The sequence below is a fragment of the Lissotriton vulgaris genome, chromosome 2_1 (assembly GCF_964263255.1).
Source record: "Lissotriton vulgaris chromosome 2_1, aLisVul1.2, whole genome shotgun sequence".
Classification (NCBI taxonomy): domain Eukaryota; kingdom Metazoa; phylum Chordata; class Amphibia; order Caudata; family Salamandridae; genus Lissotriton; species Lissotriton vulgaris.
This window is the reverse complement of record NC_141687.1, coordinates 1,103,917,775-1,103,938,299: the sequence shown is the minus strand read 5'-3', so window position 1 is coordinate 1,103,938,299 and position 20,525 is coordinate 1,103,917,775. Positions and strand designations below refer to the sequence as shown.

Genomic DNA, 20,525 nt, shown 5'->3' with positions numbered 1-20,525 from the left:
AAAGCCATAAACACAACATCCATCACCTCAAACAAACAGCCAGCTTCCAGCTGAACAAATTGACAGAAATGCATGCATCCCGATAAAACACCTGGCAATAATGACCCCTTCTGCTGTACACATCTGAACATATAGACTCAGATCTCCTCCTCTTCGCCCCAACAGTTCAGACACCTCCTTCTACCTCATCTGTATAATCATAGCTATCTCCCCTACAGCCTAAAAATCCAAGTACCCTTATCCCTTCTCTTAGTGTAGGAAGAGACATCCCTCATACATTGGAACAGGAGCAGACTCCATCACCCCTGGCTCATGGGCTGACTTTTCTTCTCCATAGCCAGCACTAATAAAACTCCATCACTCTCAATCACTATGTCCAGCAGCGGAGTGTACAATAGAGCTTGGGGTGAACTGCTACTGCCCACTCCTTCATTCTACTCATACGTGTTCCAGTGCCCAAGCTCTTGGGGGACACAGTGTATGAGGCATAGAAAACTAACCCACAACCACACAGCCTCCATCTGTGTACCCTGCATTCCTAGGTCATGAGTCACACAAGTCATCATGGGATACACTGTATGCTACCAGGTGAGATGCCATAGGTGTGACGGGAATGCTGAGATATGGGTCCCATTGCTCACTGTGCCTATCCATTCACTCCTTTGCCTCCCTGTTTCCAAGTGAAATGCCTTAAGTGTGACAGGCATGCTCCGACATGGGTGGTATAGCTCACTGTGCCTAGTACTGAACTTGCATTACTGATGGGGCCAAATACAGCTGAAACTGCTCTTGGGTTGCTATGGCTTGGCAAATTGGACTGGAAAATTCCTACTGAAGGCTGATTTGCACATGGCTCATCACTTGCCTGCAGTGGCACTGTCAGCAAAAATATATCTTTTCCATGGTGGTTCAGAGTAAGTACAATTGCCTGAGATTAATTCTAGTATTGCACCCATCTCTTTTTTTGAATGCTTCATCCTAGTTCATGCAGCAGCTTCTGCAGAGTCATGCATCATGCCTAATAATGATAAAAGCAGGAACCCAAAGGTTTTCCTTAGGAACCCTTCACTGACATTGCGGAATGCCCGAGCTGCCGAATAGTGAGGCTGGCTAGTCTTGATACCACCTCATTTCTCTTTCGTCCACCTCCCTGCACTTCCTGTCTTTTGTTCCTGTGTTTCTCAATTTCTTTTCCTTCCTTGTCCCATATCTGTCTTTCTCTTGCTCTAGGTCATAGTTTGACAATGAAACATAGGCCCAGCTCCCCCAAAATGAGTGCTGGTGACCAACACCATCAAGCAACTATACAAATTAAGCACTTTTGGAAGAATGTCCCTTGGTCACTCTGCTTGTTGGGTTTTGTATCTGCCGTTTGAGGAGAATTTTGATATAGAGATTTCACAAACTTTGGGTGCCCTCCTGGCAATGGACTGAATCAAGAAATATCTTAAATCTTCTGTATCCATGTTTTGCTCCATGAGAAAATGTGAAAGGGGTTTGTGTGCAGCCTATGAATGTGGTGCAGGATGACACCCAAAGCCAAGGTCACACCGTTGGTGTGACAGAAGTGGGTCGGCTTTTTTTCGCCCCAAATGTGCAGGCATTAGGCATGTGAAAATTAGGGCCAAGGATGGTTTTCAAGGACCTCCAGCAATGATATCATGGACCACTTTATCAAATTCATTGTCTGCCGGAGGGTTATATTTGCTACATAATGTGACTTGTTGTGTGCACAGACTCAGACGGACATTCCAGCCCTGGAACTACTACTTCCCGTGACTTCCAGCCCCAGTATCTAGATTTGTAAAAATATGGCAAAATCAGGGCTTTGCAAGAAACCAAACCCTGCTAATGTAGGAGTCCTGGCATAATCAGACAGGCTATTATCAGAGCTCTGATATAAGAATGATCACATCAATTGTCACCTCACTGCATAGCATGAAAGAGACACATGGATTTTTTTTTACAGGACAAGTAGCTTTCTGAAGCATCTCTTCCCGTGGACAAATAGCTATTTTATACATTTCATACCCCTGTATCGCCCTTTAGAGTTATCTTTGAATGAACGTTTTTGTTTTATTGTTTTATTCAAAAACTTTGAAAAGCAATATTTGTCACAATTGTTGCCCCAAAAGCCTTTGGATAGAATAATGCCATAATCAAAAAATGTGACATCACAGGGTGGGTTAAAAATCTCACTAATACTGCTCACACCTTCAAGAAGTTCCAAGATGGAAACCCTAGCACAAAACCCTCCCTTCATGTTTTCATTAGTGGAGGCCATGCCCCCTTCCCCAAAAATATAGTACTGTCTACAAGCCCGCTTCCCTTCCCTTGTTTGTGATTTTTTCCTCTCCCACCCTCCTTCCCTTCCATTGTGCCACCTGCACATCTCTCTATATAACAAAACAAGAACCACTGCTGAGAAGTTCCTTTGGCCAACAAAAGGGTAGCGATGGGGTGCCGCTTTGCTCCAGAGCTAGCTATAATGTTCATGGGACTGTTCGAAGAAAAATTTATATACAACGACAATCCATACAGCAACTGCATTTCCAACTATATGCGTTACATAGATGACGTGTTCCCTATTTGGACAGGAAGCCATGAAGAACTGAACCAATTCGTAGGTTGGCTTAACTCAAGAACAAGTGACATCAAGTTCTCAGTTACAGCATCCAATGAATCCATCACATTCCTGGACGTGAAAGTAGAACCCCACGAAGAGGGCCTAAGTACCACCTTATTCCGTAAGCCATCTGATAGGAATAAAGCGTTGCACTTCACCAGCAACCACCTACGCAGTCTGAAACAAAACTTACCCTACGGACAATTTCTTAGGATCCGTCGAAACTGCTCAGGGAAAAAGGATTATTTCAAACATGCTGGCCACTTAAAAGACCGTCTCATTCAAAGAGGTTATCCTAAAAAACTATTAAAGAACTCCCTCAAACGAGCCTGGTGGACCCCACGAGAGACCTTACTTGAAAAGAAAACCAAACCAGACCTGAGAAGGATGGTGTGTGTCACCACTTTCTGTCCAGCAGCAAATCAACACATGAAACTCATAATGTCCAATTGGCATTTATTGAAAGATCTCCATGAAGATTTCACTGCACCCCCATTATTTGCGTACAAAAAAGAGAAAAGTGTAGCCAATCACATTGTAAGAGCTGCTCTCCCGACTGTCAAAGCTCCAACACTGAAAAGTCTATTCGGACTACCCCCCACCAAAGGACATCACAAATGCGGGACGTGTACCTGCTGTAATGAAACCATTGAGGACTCTGTGTTCACTTTTGAAAACGTTCACTGGAAGCATGATACATTCACGAACTGCAAAACCAAAAATGTGGTGTATGCCATTGTTTGTCCGTGTCCTTTGGTCTACATCGGTAAAACCACGCAAGAAGTCAGGAATCGGGTTACGCAACATAAATCCCGAATTCGGAGAGGGGTCGAAAATGCCCCGTTAGTCAATCATTGGACTAATTTGAAACATGAGCAAACTGACTTAAGATGGACAGTCCTCTCCAAAATTGAAAGAGACCCACGGGGAGGCGATTTGGATGCAAAATTAGCCCAGCGTGAAGCACTGTTAATAATGAAATTCAATACAGCACTACGGGGCTTAAATGAAATCTCTGAAATTTATAAACCCAGCACCTGATCCCTCCAGGTCACTGCCCGTCAACACTGCGGTCACAGCAAGTAATAGTGGAGACACCTCCAGGCATTCCACTCCACCGTTTCCTCTTTGCCAACAGCCGTTCCACTTGTGCATCAAACTACAAGTCCCAGAAACGCTTGGGAGGTTTTTTAACCAGGAAGTCCCAGCCACGACAGCAAGCAAAGGTGATTCATCCCGTGTGCCTGAGTGAAGTACGGAAGCCTTTTTCTCCACCGGTACGTTTTTACGTCAACTCCTTATCAGCTACAGCTCTGAGGATCAGTCCCATGGAACCGATATACTCGCGTCTCTTGTCCGTTACATTTCAGCGGCGGAGCAGCCCTCCCCTCCAGGATTAAGGAGAGTCATGGAACCCTTGGCGAGTCAGAAGCCACCGCTGTAGCAGGTAACAACACAAACCCCCCCCAACACCTGGTCAGTCAGAGTGATCGACTGAGAGTGCTTGTGACTAAATGCAGCGCGCTTGTCTGTTTCTCTCTTCTGCAGCCCCCGTGTGTACTTCATTGTTGGAAACATCTTGGTTCTTCGTGCCTGAAATTCTTTCTATTCACGTTTTGATCATTGACCAAGTGGTTAAGGTAGGCTGTTGTCTAACTCAGGGGTTACGTCTTTTTTGCCTATAAAAACATCTCCCTTAGTAGTGTTTTTTGTCATTGTTACAGAACCCTTTTTGGTCCTGAGGAGAACCCCGCCATTAATAGGGGTTCGAAACGCGTCGACCACCCTAGTCCCGTATCTGGTTCATACTCTTTGTGTTACAACGGTCCCTTCACCATCAGCAAGAGAAGTGGATACTCTTTCTGAATTGCGATCTGCAAAGACTCTAAAATTGTGAAATCACAAAGGGATTGCTTCCATTTATTCACGACCGATACGTGGACCCATTGTCTTTTTAGTTTAGATCATTTTGTATGAATGTGTTGTGTATGACTGAAAGGCCAAGTATGTTTGAAGTGTGTAAATGTTTTCTTTGTTATTCACGTTATTAATGTATATATTGTATATAAAATTGTTTGTATTTCCATGCACTAAAATATAGTGTCATAAACAAGTAAAAATTCAAAAAGAATACATTTTGTATGTTGCTATACGTTAAGCAGGTTGTTTGTGCTTGATTCAAAACAGCTACTTGTACAAATCTTTTGTTGGCCAAAGGAACTTCTCAGCAGTGGTTCTTGTTTTGTTATATAGTTTTGGTTTGACTCAGCCGTGCTGAGTTAGGAGTCAAGGCCCTTGTGTGTTTTTTGACCTGCACATCTCTCGCCATTGAACTTTTTGGAGTTTCTCAAACGAAAGTAATTTGTACAGAATGGAAAGGCAGCAATTGTTATCTCCTGCGGCCTGCGTTCATAGTACTAGATCTCTCGAGCTGGCCGGCTCCGGGTAGAGGACTGCCAGGGGGAGCTGCAGGTAATTGGTATGTCTCCTCATAAGCACTGCTTGAACCAAAGCAGAGCACGGCCGTAAACAGGAGAGCACCGCCTACCCACTGTGTCACCCATAGAGTGCTGTTTAAGGAAGAGGGTTACCCATACTCCTCAGTCTCACCAGTAGCGAAGATCAGGTGTGTGCCAGGCAGAGGCTGGCGTCCAACTTATGAATTTATTGTGGATCCCCGGGCATCTACTTCCAACCTTCCAGTTTATTCACTAATCCATTTGGTGCTTGCAGTGTCTCGGGGCAAAGTCTGGAATTTAATTCAGAGCATCATCCACCGCAGACTATAGGCCCGTGTTCCAATCTCTGTTCTCCTCTTCATTCTGTCCCTGACCACAGCATGACAACTGTTGATTTCGGCACTGCCTCCACTATAACCACTGGCGATCAGAAACAGTGCCTCTATTGTAAGCATTAAAGAACCCGGCAGTGCCTCCACTCTACACACTGCAGAGAGATCCGAGCAGTGCCTCCTTAGTGAGCAATGCATACATATCCATTGGTGCCTCAGTGGGAATCCCTACACATCCCAACAGCACCTTAAATGTAAGCCTGCCGATAAAAACTGTGCTGTCACTGTAAGTAAGATAGATCTCAGAGTGCCGTTACTGTAAGCGCTGCAGATCCCAACAGTACCCCAGCTCTAAGCACTGGAGGCAGATTCTAGAAGTGCCTCTGCTGTAAGCATTGCATTTCACTTCAGTTCCTCAACAGTAAACTGTGCAGGTCCATACAGTGCCTCCACAGTAGTCACTGCCGATCACATCAGTGCATCACCTTTAGGCACCGAAGACAAAATGCAGCATTGCCACCACTGTAAGCACTGCCAATCCCTGCAGTGCTTTTCTTGTCCAGTGTCCAAACTGTCAGCACTGCTTATCCGAGCAGCACATCCATTGCAAGCACTGCAGACATCCCAGTGGCGCCTCCACTGCCATCACTGCATATCCCATTACTATCTTAACTCTAAGCACTGCCTTTCCAAACTGCCTTTACCGAAAGTAATGCAGGTCCCAGCAGTGTCTCCACTATAAGCACTGCAGTCAGATCCAGGGCCATACCGGCTTATAAGACAATCAGACTGGCAGTGTCAGAATCGGTCGTCTGACTTGTCCATGTGTGGGCCGTTTGTAGGTGTAATGGCCGGATCAGCCACCAGGGGCCCCTATGACCCAGCCAAAACGTACTCACCTTCCCTCCTTAGAACGTATTTACAATGGATAGATATACAGATATATATAGGTCGCACCTAAGGATGGGGAATAGCAATACACATGCATAGATTTTCTACAATATCTTATTCACATCAGTTGGTCTCGCGGTCACCCCGACCCAGACCGGTCTACCCTAGGGCAGATATGACACACAATCCGGTGCGTCTACACATGGGCCTGCAGAACCCAATGCTCCCTTTTCCAAACGATCCACAATCTGGTAGATCTCCACGCCAGTGTCCTCCCTGACGCTCTCACTTATGCAAGCCACAATCTTGTGGGTATACACGTTGGTGATCCCCCCCCAACGTTCTCACTAACGCCGCATATCAACGACGACCACATTCCTAGAACAGTCATCGGGACAATGTCTCAGTTATCTACTTGGGATAAAACTATAATAATGACTTTTAATACGGTTTCCAAATTATATGATGTGCCTCCTATTCTTGGCATCAAAGGTCCACTCACTCCCTCTTTGTTCGATCACTATTTACCTGATCGGGATTTCACATCCGTTCATATAAACAACTCTCGACTAGGAGATGCATTTACCAAGATTGAACAGGAACACAAGGCACACGTTAGGTCTATAAGAACTAGGGTATTTATTAACAATAAACACATATCACATTACTATGCAACATAATTTCTGCAAAGAAAAGGTAAAGATTAGAATGCGCGCTAATTGGGAAAAGGGCAGAGGTCACCTTATTAATATGAAGTCTGGGCTCGGCAGTCATCTAGGTTCCCTTCTCGTCTCTGTGTCCTGGCTCGCCTCGCAGTCACACCCGAGCCGTCACAAGTACACGTCTGCACCGCTAGGCTCAACCTCGTCTGCTTCCCTCCAGGCCACCGGAACCTCGCTGGTTATTAGCTACCGTCTCTCTCTCTCTCTGCGCCAGTGCGCTCCGCGCTAAGTCTCCTTCAGTCTTTCTCAGAGAGATTCGGTCTTAAATCTTTCTCGGACTTCAAAGATGGCGACTGTCCGCCATGAAATAATTAATGGCAGAGATGCTAACGGCTAGATGCCGCCTACGGACTAACTGACAAACTGACTAACACCTTCGCTAATATCAAAGCCCGTTCCTTCATGGAAAGCTACGGCCAGTAACCTGCCGCCCACCAAATTCTTGTACCTCCCCGTACCAAGGACACGTTCCCAGCCGGCCGGCCTGAAGTTGTGTCTTCGGAGTGGAGAAAAATACATTCCTTCGATAAGGGCCAGCCTGAGCCGGTTCTCTCCAAGCGAACAACAGCTTGAAACTAAAACATTACACTTCACCTAGAAAGCCTTCTCGAGCTACCAGGCAGAAAGCAAAATGGAGTCTGTCTCGTTTAAGGCCTACGGGGCCCACAATATGCGTAACTCCATGGAAAATATCCTAACACGTTAGCAAATGGGCGAATCATGACTAATACTTATATATCTATCCCCTAACTTAAATTCATAGGCCCTACATTAAGGAAAGTGACACGAAAATGCTCTAATATATGGAAGGCAGGGGTCCTGTCTATAGTCCTAATCCCTATGCTATGGGGGTGATAGGCTGGAGTCACTCTCCATCATTCTCCCCCCTTAAAGGAGCCAGAAAAGGGCAGCCATTACAGTAGGTCGAGCCTAGAGCAGCGCATACGCTGCTCTAGTTAAACGACCTCTTGGATTCGCGCTGGACTTTTCACACGCTCGTGCGTGTGAAAAGGCCTACGGCTTGCGGTTACGAGCAGCAGCGCACAGTGTGCAATCTGTCAGATTTCACACACACACATGCGCGCAGCTGCTTTTACTTCACGGTCACTTTAAATTTCATACAATTTGCATTCGGTTGTAAGCTGCTGTGAATCCAATGCATGCCATCCTCTAACAAACAGAAACAGGGCTTGCAGTTAGGATGCTTATCAGTGTTGCTGTAGCATTTGGTAATTTTGCATTGGAATCTATTTGAAAAGCTTGCACACCTTGTTTTCAGAAGAAGATATTGGATAATGCGCTCAAGTCAGACTAGAACCTTGCTCCCCAGCACCAAAGTATATAAAGATTGCCATTATGCCATATCCTCTTCAGTACATGCTAGTGGAAATATCCTGTCTATGGCATCAATGGAAATAAACAATTATAGCAACACAAATAAACATTCATATATTTTTTCAAAATAACGTTATTATTTTGTGTCCAAATGAAGCAAATGATATTATCAGAAAAACATTTTACACTGAGCTGCTTTAAAGGGCTGCATAACACCGATGTCCTGGTGGAACACACACACTTTTATGGAAATGCAGCACTCTTCAAGAAGCACCGGCTTGGTTTTATTTGAAGAGCTTAAGGCCAACATGAAACGTCACTTAGCATTGTTCTGCAAACTGTTTGCCTGTGAACTCTTTTATGTAAAGAAAAAACAAATGAATCCACATATTGTACAACAAATAACAGGGTCATCGATGCTGCGTAAGCAGCTGCAGGGCGGTTGAGTGAAGCTTTTGTACCTTTTAAAATCGAGGATGCTCTGGTTGTACTCCAAACCTTTACGGGTTCTGCTTAAGCACGCGCATATACAAACACACACCAAAACATAGCCTCGCGTTTCCCTTTAATAAATTGCTGTTTTCTTGCTTGCAGTGTCTGGCCCTGGAATTCAGATGAGAGTAATGTGGGTCAGTGCTGCCAGATATCAGGCAGCCAGGCTTTAAAATATTATCCCATGGTGAGCTCTCAGCTCTGGTAATGTTGACAAACCAGATGTCCACAGTACGATGTGTAACAGAAACAACTCCTCTGTTGGCAACATTAGAGCATAATTGCAAAGTTACTTTTCCCTTGTCATATAAACCACAAACACACAAAACAAATAAAATGGTATAAATGCTTTTTCACAAAACAAGCATTGGCATAGCCAATAGGTCTCGCATTTGGGGCCTTATAAGTATTTAATTATGCAGCACAAGATCCTTGGTGCACCATCAACTGTTTCATGGCTAAACACATAATGTCCCAAAGGCGAGACCTATTGGCTATGCCAATGCTTGTTTCTTTGGGGGATGTTTAGGACCCAGTTGTATGGTCTGGTGGGCTGGCTTTTTTTGTTAATTTCCCTGATATTACCAGTAACACTGCATTGAGCAAGCATCAGTGGAGGCCGCTAGCAGGGAAAATTGGTGAGGCAGCACGGGGGCCCAAAAAAAGACAAAAGAAAACTTAGTTGCAGCCTGCTGCCGCTCACTTGCGATTTTTCAGCTCCCGACGATGAACAAACAGGCTCCAGGCTCCCCTGTGTCCCAGATGCTGCACTCATGCTGGTATTACCCAGCATGAGAGAAGCACTGGGATTGGGTGGAGCGGGCTGGTTTCACGCTCCAGCAGGGACTGGGAGCCTGTGCTCCGGAGCCCTGCTGATATCTCCAAGCCTGGTGATATTAAGTGTTCATGCTGGTTTGGGCGTCCTAAGACGGCAGGCCAAACCGACATATTGCGCTTGCAGTGCCTTGTGGCCACCACTCCTCCTGCTGCTGTTCCTCAGGAGATGTCCTGCGATCTCAAGACTCGGCTGTGGCTCCGATTAAAAATAAAATGATAATAAAGCAGTTTTATTAAATGCTTTATTATCATTTCATTTTACATGTGTCTGCTGGTTCAAGCAGTGGTGCAACGCTCCTCTGCCACATCATGTACTTCCCACCTCCCTATTCCTCTTACCTGTCCTCCTTCCGCTGTCTGTGCTGTTGCCACCTCCCTTGCACCCTCCCTCCCTCCTTCCCTTCCATTGTTTATGGTGTGGCCTCTCCCACCCATCCGTTGTCTGTGGTGCCACCCGCACATCTCTCTCCCTCCCTCTCTCTCTCCCTTAACTATATGCAGCTCCCTTCCCCACAATCAATCAATCAGGGTTTTTTAAAGCCGCTACTCATCTGTGAGGGTCCCAAGGCGCTGGGGGCGAAGGTGCAGGTCCGGATCAGTCGAAGAGCCAGGTCTTGAGGCACTTCCTGAAGGTGTGCAGAGTGGGGGAGCGTCTGATGTTGACTGGGAGTTGTTCCAGGCCTTTGCTGCGACGTAGGAGAAGGTTTTTCCACCTGCTCTGGTTCTGTGGATGCGTGGGGTCTCTGCCAGGGCAAGGTCGACGGAGGTACCTTTTGGGTAGAATACCATATATCCTGGCTAGACCGTAGGCACCTCTTATCCCCAAGTGTCAGAATACTACTCTTCCATGGTTGTCTGTTCCGTCTCTTATTTCGCATAATTCACAACGTTTGTCAAAGTGTGATCCTGAGCAAGCTGCATTACATCGTGCGCCTCAACCTTCTGATATTCCCAAAGTGACATTTCTTTGTACTCAACCAAAGCTGTGTTACACCAGCACTGTTGCGTATCCCATCGTTATGTAAACAGATCTATGTTATCCAGATGTATACTGCAGAATCTGAAGATGTCTGAAGAGGGTGGGGGCATTTCAGGAATAGTGGGACACAGATTTAACGCATGAATGAACAAATGCATTGAAGAATGATTGAATTCATGAATGAATAAGTGAATTATTAAATGTATAAATTAAAGCATGCATCGATATTTAAATGAATGATTAAACACAAGTAAACGGAAGCTTAGAAGAATGACTGAATGCATGAATGAGTGGTTGAATTCATGACTACAAGGGAATTATTGAATGCATGGATAAACGAATGCATGGGTGATTGAATGATTAATAGAGAACATAAATAAAGTCTTGCTTGAATAAATGCATGCTATATATAGGACCAAAGAATTATTGACTTCATAAATCGATGGATGAATTAATAATAAACGAATTCATGGATTCCTTCTTGAATGGATGAATGAAATGTTGCCAGCAAGTTTGAAATAATTGCTTGGTGCATTAAAAAAATACATGTTTAAGTATATCTCTAAAGTAAATGATGGAATTCATTTGTGTCGTGCACCTCTGAAAAGTCATCCTCCTTGTGGCAAGGCTGGCTTGAATAGTAAAATAGAAACAACACTGCTATTCAGGCCATTGCCACCTTCTATTTTCTATCTTGCCCCCACCCATACACCTTCCCTCTGTGTTGCCTCCTACCCTGCCCTCCCTCCTACCAGCAGTAAAAAAACAGCATTTGCAATGAAATAGGTCTCGCATTTACGTGAGTTTGATATATTGGCACTGTAAATGAAAATGCCTTTTATTTATGTTTTGGGTTTTAAAACATAAAAAAGGCATTGCCATTTACAATGCCAATAGCTTAAACTTTGGCAAATGTGAGACCTATTGTATTCCAAATTCTTGTTTGTAAAAGCGCTCCATACCACGCTTTCACCTTAATGGCGGGCACGCCCCTTCCTTCAGACGACCTGCCTCTAAAGAAAGCTGCTTGGCCACCATTAAAGTGAAAGCGCGGTATACGGCGCTTTTACAAAAAAGCATTTGTTTGTCAAGTTGGCAAACAATTTTTTTCGTTTGTTTGTAAAAGCGCCCCATACAGTGCTTTTACTGTAATGTCAGCTGCGCCTCTTTCTTTAAGACACAGCTCGTCTAATGAAAGGGGTGGCCACCATTAAAATAAAAGCACGGAATGGGGTGTTTTAAAAATAAACAAAAAAAAGAGGAGCTAGCCCCACAAGGTGACGAGTGGTTCCTCACTGTAGGGGACTTTAATTTGGTATAGGACCGAGAGATGGATCGCAGTGCGACTTCCTTTCAGGGATTAGGGGCAATGTTGGTGGCCCTGAAGGATATCATGGCTTTGGGCCTGGTAGACGCATGGCGGTATAAATTCCCGTCTGCGCAAGACTTTCTTTTCTATTGTTCAACTATTGTACTCCGGCAAAGATTCATTCTTTCTGTCACACTCCCTCCTCGGGACACTTGAATTGGCAAGTATCTCTGCCGTATCTTTCTTGGACCATGCACACCTCAACATGACTCTAACGGGGATTGGGAGGGCGCTCCACTCTGCACCCCGTTGGAGACTTCCCCCACTCCATATCCTACACAACCCAGTCAACAATGCGGAGCTCCGGCAGGAGATCCAAGCATTTTTCGAGACTAATGCTCACCCGACACTAAGAAGCACACCTTGTGGGACACCTTTAAGGCTACCATCCGCTGCACTATCACATCCGTCAGGATTGCTCGCGCCTGGGAGACCCAGCGGGTGTAAACTGGGCTCGCCAAAGACCTTAAGACCCTGGAGCATTTAGACCATGCTTCTCCCTCGAGACGACGTAAAAAGCTGTTAGCTTTACTAAGGGGCCAACTACGGGCGGAGAGGGTAAACAAAGCGGAACGCTCACTTCTCACACTAAAACAAAAATATTACGAAGGAGGGGACAAGGTTGACTCTCTTCTGGCCCATCGGATCTGCTCTCAAATCTCCCGAACTCATATCTCTTAAGATTAAAAATGAGGATGGTATGTGAGCCACCTCTAAAACTGACAAACAGCGGTCATTTAATAGATTTTACTCCGCCCTCTATGACTGAGGGGCCCCAGCTGCGATGGGGCCCTTCCTTGTTTCTTGTTAATGGCCGCCCTATACCTGACTCACACCCATAGCTTGGAAACCCAGTTTACACTAGATGAGGTGCACTGGGCACTGAAAGACCTGCCGATGGGCAACACCCCGGGTCCAGATGGTCTATGGTGTCCTTCTATTGCTAATTCTTGCCCCAAATACAGGATCACCTTTTAAATCTTTTTAATTCTTTCTCTGCTGGCACTAGCCTGACACCTACGATGACAATGTCCGAGATAGTTTTAATACCCAAACCGGGGAAGGACGAATCGCTCTGTGCGTCATATCGGCCCATCTCCCTCCTAAACACAGATGCCAAGATCTACACCAAGATCCTGGCAAACCAACTGGAGCCCTACCTGCAGGCCTGGTTGATCCCGACCAGGCTGGGTTCATTCACCAGCGACAGGGAGCGGACAATATCCGGTGCTTGGCCCACTTGGTGGAAAAGGTCCAGCGACTGGATATCCCGGCGTGCCTCCTCTCCCTAGACACTGAGAAAGCCTTTGACAGGGTGGACTGGTCCTCTATTAAAGCAGTGCTGCTAAAGATTGGGCTTGGGCCGGATATGATATCCTGGATTGTGGCATCCTATGTCGCTCCCACCATGCACATCCGGGTCAATGGTCTTCTTTTTGCTTCAGTGAAAATCCGCAGGGGTACCCAACAGGGATGCCCACTCTTCACTCTACTGTTCGCTTTAACAGTGGAACCCCCGGTGATAGCGATCCTCCAAGTGTCTGATATCAACTCTTTGGATGCAACAAGCACAAAGTTGCGCTATTTGCGGATGACCTCTTGCTGACCTTGACCAATCCTAGTGACTCATTCCCTGCCTTAATATTGCTTCTTCTTACATTCCGGCAAATCTCTGGTCTCAAGAGTAATACTGCCAAATCGCAGGCATTGAACTTAACACTTTCGCCACAGGAGGTCTTGGAACTGCAGTCACTCGCTCCTTTTCAATGGCCGACCTGCTCGATCCGATATCTGGGTCTCAACATAACACCCACACTGGCTTCTTGGTCCCAAACTAACTGTCCTGAATGCCAACGCTCTGTCTTAGTGGATCTGAGGCGCTGGAGGCCACTTCCTATGCCGTGGCTTGGGCGACTGAACGCAGTGAAGATGCTGATACTGCTGAAAGTGCTCAATCTATTACAGACCCTTCCCACACCCATCCCCCAAATAGCTATCAAGGGCCTTCAGAGGGATTTAAACTCCTTTATTTGTGGGAAAGGGCCGTCCACGATTCTCCAACAAAATAATTATGCTACCCCGGGTTTCGGGGGGGAGGGGACTTGCCAGTCCCAATCTGCTTGTTTATTACTGGGCAGCCCATCCCCGCTACATTTCAGAATGGATGGTCCGCGAGAGCGAAAAACTATGGTTCCATATGGACAGAGCGGTGCCATGTAGACCTCTCTGGGACTTGGCCTGGCTACCAAAAAGGATAGGACCTCTTAGCGCTTACATTGCCACTCCCACAAAAACTGTCCTGGATATATGGGACAAGCCTGCTGTAACTAGGGGCCTCACTTCCTTCCCCTCCCCTTCTACCTGACCCCACCCCCCCAGTGACATGATCATAACCTCTCAGCCCCCTTCTCATACATCCATGCTTTCCCCCAATTATGGCTAGACGCTGGGTGACCACCTTCAAGGGCCCCAACCCTCCTCCCATCCTCCTTCCCCCCCCCCTTTTTCCCCCCTTGCATCTTTGTTCTTATTTTTCTTCTTGGCCCTGCTGTACAATATGACAGGAGCCGTATCCTACTTCTGGATTGCAACTCACTTCTTAACTCGGGTGGTGTAGCCCCTCTACCTATCACTCGGTGAGCAGTGGCTTCCATACCTTGCACTATCTGCCCAGAAGCAATAGATCTTTCATAGCGATATCACCGGGTGGGTCTGTTGAGATTGCTACACAGCTTTTTGGTGACATAGAGTACGCATGATCAAGAATAAAATGTTACCTTATGGGATTGAATGATGGGCCTTTTCTCTCTCCTGCCTACTTATTATTGATGACTAGCTCTAAGTGCGGTGTATTTTGAAATTGGGGCATCTGCCTGAACTCAACAGACATTGCTGCATACCTGCATTCACTGTACCGCGATAAGATCACTTAGAGCGCTGTGGGCTATTAAAGGTGTATTGGCAGAATTTGTTAAGATATGTACATACTGTACAACTGAAAATGCTATATGTGTGATAACTGTTCTTATAGTCATTTGAAAACTATAAAACAGATTTGAAAAAAAAGCATTTGTTATTCAGCATAGCACGTGCAGAAGTGCTGCGCTGTGCAGGGAGCATTTTTGAAAGATAAAGCGCAGCGTCCATGATCGGGCACCGCGCTGTCATGAAAACAGGGTGGGTTAGGGAAAGCCTGTCGTGCCTGCAAAAGCAAGTAGATTAAACACCTTAAAGAAAATAGTGCCACAGACTGTAGATGAAACAGACCGTGTAACAACACAAGTAAAATGTCCAGTCCTCATGGGAGGTTACAAAATCTAACAAGGCATTAATAAGGAGGGACTAACAAGACTATTAATCAGAAACAAACATTTAGAAAGGACAGTAGCAGGAGCCAATTGAAAAGATGGGCAAAGAGTGGGTGGAGCTTCAAGTCCATGCCTGAATACAGCAGGCCTCGCAGAGCATGCGTTGCCCAGGCTCGACCATAGGTCTCTGCAATACAAGAGCTATTGACTCTGTTAATGCCTTTTAGCCAAGTTGTGTAGCGGCGTCATAACTCTGTTTTCCCTGACTTTCAGACGTGCTGAACAGCAGCCATGATTCTACACAACATGGCTAAAAGACATTGACACTGATAAAGCCAATAGCTCTTGCATTGCAGAGCCCTGTTGGCTTTACCAATGCTTGTTTTATGGTAAGTCCGTACCTCCATTATCTTTTATGGGAGGATATTGCAGTACCAAAGATTGGCCATGTGTTGTGCAGGATTTACTGCGGAAGCGTAAGTTACTGTAAAAGTGCAGTTTATGACTACCGAAAAGTGTAAGTTACCTTTGTGAGTTAGACCCTAACTGTTTATCTTCAGCTCTGTCATAGACAACTTTGCAATTGTTTTGTGTAACATTTTGTTGATTTCAGTTTCATTTCAAACAAGCATTGGCATAGCCAACAGGTCTTGCCTTTGGAAACTCATAAATATTTAGTTATGCAGTACAATATCCTTGGTGCAACAACATCAACTGTTGCATGTCTAAACACTTATAAGGTCCTAAAGGCGAGACGTATTGGCTATGCCAATGCTTGTTTTTTATGGGTTAAGTCCAGGTCGAATCGGTTCATTTAATAAATAAGATTATACAGTGGTTTTATATGCAAACCTTGTCAGTCTTTCCCGCAGGTCGTTGATGAGTTAATCCGTCGGTATAGATGTGTTTTTGTCCGTGTTGAAGTGGTGCACACATTCAGTGTTTGAAGTGAACAAATCTCCCAGAAGGATTGCTGAGCATCGCTGTTACTCATGCCTTTTGGGTGCCTGAGTAATAAATTGTGCATGTCATGGCAGGGTTTGTACTTTCATTCAGTAACTGGGTGGGGTGATTGCCTTACACGCTGCGCCAGAGCACTGCGGTGCTCTCGACTGAGGTATCCATGAATCTATCCTCTGATCAGAGGCAGGCGCTTACTCCCACAGACACACGTGTGTGTGTGGGGGGGAGGGGAGAGATGGGGCGGGAGCGGGTAACCAGTACATGCATGCTCTTAGCGAGGAAGTGTAAGAATATAACTCCCCCTTGTTAAAATGAGCCCACCTCTCACAGGTATAGGTGGCATACGCGTGTAAGTGTTTATTTAAAGGTTAAGGTGCCAGATTTTAAGCCCAGGTTTCCGCGGAAGGGTGAGGCTGGAAACCTCCTTCATGGGAGACATCAAACACAGGCAACAAGCCGAGGTTTTGAAACGTGGATCTGGTACAGTTGGGGCTTCGCACCATCACAGCTTGGCAGAGTGCATTAGAACCCTGTAATGCACACCCTTTATGAATGGCAGCAAATCACCACAACTCACCAAGACTTTGCCTGACAAATTAAACAATGTAGTTACTTTCTTAAAAACGGCTCTAGCTAGGTTATTGTTGATTGCATAAGTATCATCACGCAAGTAAAGTGTGAAAAAGATGAGGAGATACCTTGTGACGAGGAGAACCAAGAGGGGTTATGGCCCCCAATCTTTCCCGGACCTTGCCACCAGCACCATGAAGGCAATACCCGAGGGCCCATTCATGTGGTCTCTGTGCAGGTCAGCATAACGGCCTCTTGGAAAGCTAAGAAAATAATTCTGCGAGGTGCGTGTGACAGCGGCGGACCCAGCATTTCCGATATCTGGGCTCTCGTGTGACCGACTCCGCCCAGCCCCAGCAGCGTTTCAGAGGCAATGGCCTGAAATGAAACTAACTCTGCCGCAGCTCTATCGGCCATCCACGGCCATTCTTAACCCACGTGACCGGCGTTGGTCCAACCCTCAGAGACCCTTTCAGAGACCATTGTCTGACGTGAATGTCTCCACCCCAGCCTTACTGGCCTACTTTGGCAACAGCATTTTGACTAATGTGGGTCCAGCCATCCATAGTGGCCTCACAAGAGACAGTGGCCACCGTGGCCTGGCATGAGATTGGCTCATCTCCAACCCTGACAGCTTTAGAGGCCCTCGGCCCCCTATAACAGACTTTGCTACAACACAAGCATAGTGACCGGAGAGGTGGGAGGGTGCTTGTCTGTTTGGGGTGGGAGGGTATGCTTCGATGGCAGAATTCCAGAAAGCAGAAGAGGCACGTTTCCTCCCCCCCACAACCCCCACCGCCTCTGTTTGTGCTAAACTCACTACAAGGCCACCGACCTCCACTGCTCTTTGTATCCCATGCAGAGGTCTGAAGTAACAGCTCGCTTGTGAAATAGATTGTTGTTAATGTGCCTGCCTCAGAGATGTATAATTTATCTGCAGATCACTGATTAAGAGGCATAATGTACCAGTTACAAAGGTATGTGCGTAACCTCAGGGTCGAATCACGGAAACAAGCTATTTCTTTTTCAGTCAACTTGCCTGTACTCAGGCTCTGATATCATTCCAGGGACCTGACTTTTTACTATGACAGCACTTTACAAACCGGATATTAGACTGTGAAGTCATTTCTGGATCCGGTCATCAGATTGTGTAATAATTCCGGGGACTGGATGCCTCATTGTAACATCACCCCCAAAACCTGATATCTAAACCTTACATCACTTTCGGTACTGGTAATGAAACTGACGTTTCACTCAGCACCGGACACCACGATCAGGTTGTGGTATCACTCCAATAACTGGACATCAGAATTTGACATCACTCCAGGCGTGATACATAAGACTAGTATCTCAGTTCAGCAGATTGTGACATCAATTCAGAATCTTGATGTCATATTGTGACGTTACTCTACGAATTGTACATCATACTGTACAAATGAAATTAAATGAAATTAAATTGTTTAAATGAGCCCACCTCTCACTGGTATAGGTGGCATATGCATGTAAGTGTTTATATAAGGTTAAGGTGTCAGATTTTAAGCCCAGGTATGCGTGGAAGGGTGAGGCTGGAAACTGCCTTCGTGGGAGAAATCAAACATAGGCAACAAGCCGAGGTTTTGAAACTGCACTAAGTGGGCCGTAAAAAAAAGACAAGCGAGGTGTGCGCCCACTGCCAGGAGTGCGAGGTATGCAGCTGGCACCCGCCGTGCTGCTCCTTGCTCCCGAGCACCCTAGGCCAGGGAATAGAGAAGGCGGGACATGCAACGACCTTGGGTCAATTGCGTGATGTCTTTCTTAGAAAGATGCATGCAAAGGCAATCGCAGGAGATTTAAAAAAAAGCACACGCACAAGTGTGTGTTTCGAGTTTAAAGCCCTTACTAAAAGCCTCGCAGGGTATCGCATGCACGCTGGCTCAGGCGAGACCTAAAAAGGTTTGCGGTAATGCTGGAAAGATTAAGAATTCAAGCAACGTTTAGGATTTAGGCGAATAATTGTTTTTTCATAGTTTCTTGAGTTTATAACGAATCACCCAGTGATAATTTACAGCCATGTGTGTAAACCAGTATATTATTAAGGTTTTGCCATTCATATTTGAAATATATATGATATGATAGAGTTTTTAACACATTTGCAGTTGGGGTGCATTAATCTCTTCTAAGATTTGTTTGTTGTTGTTCTGCTTCCGACAGTATGCGCATTGTGGACGATGATGAAGAGAGTTGGAAAGAGCCTGAAATCAAGAAGGATAACGCTTTAGATGAGGAGGATTTACCAGTGGTAAGGACATGTCCATCACACAAGCAATTCTTCCTGTTCTTAATTGTGTCTAAGCCCAGACTGCACAGGTGTGCGAGTGGTTAAACTTCTATGTTCCTCAGATCTGTGATTACAGTCCTTCTGCGGTACACCAGGGCAAAATCTGAATTATGCTGGAGTAATCTGAGTAGTCCTGGTAATTTCACACTACTCTTTTCACGAGACATTACAGAAAATAAAGAGATTGGACCCGCTCATGTAATTATGATTAATTTGGCTCAAAATTCCTACCACAGGAGCATAGAAACAATACACTCAGCGAGTGTGAACGGTTGCTGGCTGGCTGCTGATGTTCTGTTGTATATGGTGCAATTTCTTGAAGCAATAATCTTACGTAATTCTGCTGTAATTACATTGCATCAAACTGCACAAGTTGCGCTCACCCATATTCTGCAGTCAATTAAACATGGCATCAGTGGAAAAGATTTGAAAAAGTTCTCCAATTTGTCCAAGGTTTGCAGACGCTCCAAGCATTCCATTAAATATTGGTATTACAATGAATTGGAGGGGTAGTAATTACTGCTTGGAAAGGATCTCAAGCAGCATATCTATATGAGATACTCTAGTTTTTTTTTCTAATAAGCACATTTTGTTGTTGTCTGTTTCGTTGTACCTTAAATAGTCGAAGTGAATTAATAATAAATTTCATTTTATTGTATGTAAATTCTCTATGCAAATAACTACCACAAATAAAACATAGTCATTAAATCAACGAATAGGTCAGGGATAGCACAATAACACAAAACTGCAGCCAGCATAAAAGAAGAGGGACTCTGCTCAGACTTTGTCTGTCTTATTATCATGTCCAGCCTCAAAGTGATGAAGTTATGTATTTCCCCCTGTTGTGTTCTATCTAGGACCCCGATCAATATTGTGACCTTATGCCCCTATACGGCTATAATCAATACATATCCCTATAATGGCATAAACGATCAGAGCCATATTTCAGTAACTCGTCTCTGCAGCTCATTACAGTACATGACACAGCAGAAGCCACTTCCTTAGATTCCTAGATAACACACCGAGTTCTTTCGACAGCGCAAACCCCCATCAACCTGGGAAAGCCCCTCTTGCTTTGTTTTGATTAGTAATAGAACTCTTGCGAGCACTGTAAGAACGACCAGTTCTTAGTGAAATCTTTATTGACGTCTTATGTCCAAAAACTTACGTCAAACTCGGCACCTTTCAGGTATGAATAATACCAACGTTGCCTTAAGCAAACGTGATGGTGGTGGTGAATACTGGAGCAGAACAGCTGTCCCTTGCAGAGCCCAGCAGATCCGAGAAGCCCACGGACGCTGCCCCTCCTCCTCCTTGACGCGCTG

At 45.4% G+C, this 20,525-nt stretch overlaps 1 protein-coding gene across 1 annotated transcript in view; it reads left to right on the top strand.

Annotated features, from left to right (window-relative positions):
• Positions 1 to 20,525, top strand: part of BUD13 (BUD13 spliceosome associated protein) — a 203,285-nt gene that overhangs the window by 28,652 nt on the left and 154,108 nt on the right. The window contains exon 2 of the mRNA XM_086956813.1: positions 19,074 to 19,161. Coding sequence (XP_086812939.1) covers positions 19,074 to 19,161 — 88 coding nt within the window. The remainder of the gene's footprint in view (positions 1 to 19,073; positions 19,162 to 20,525) is intronic.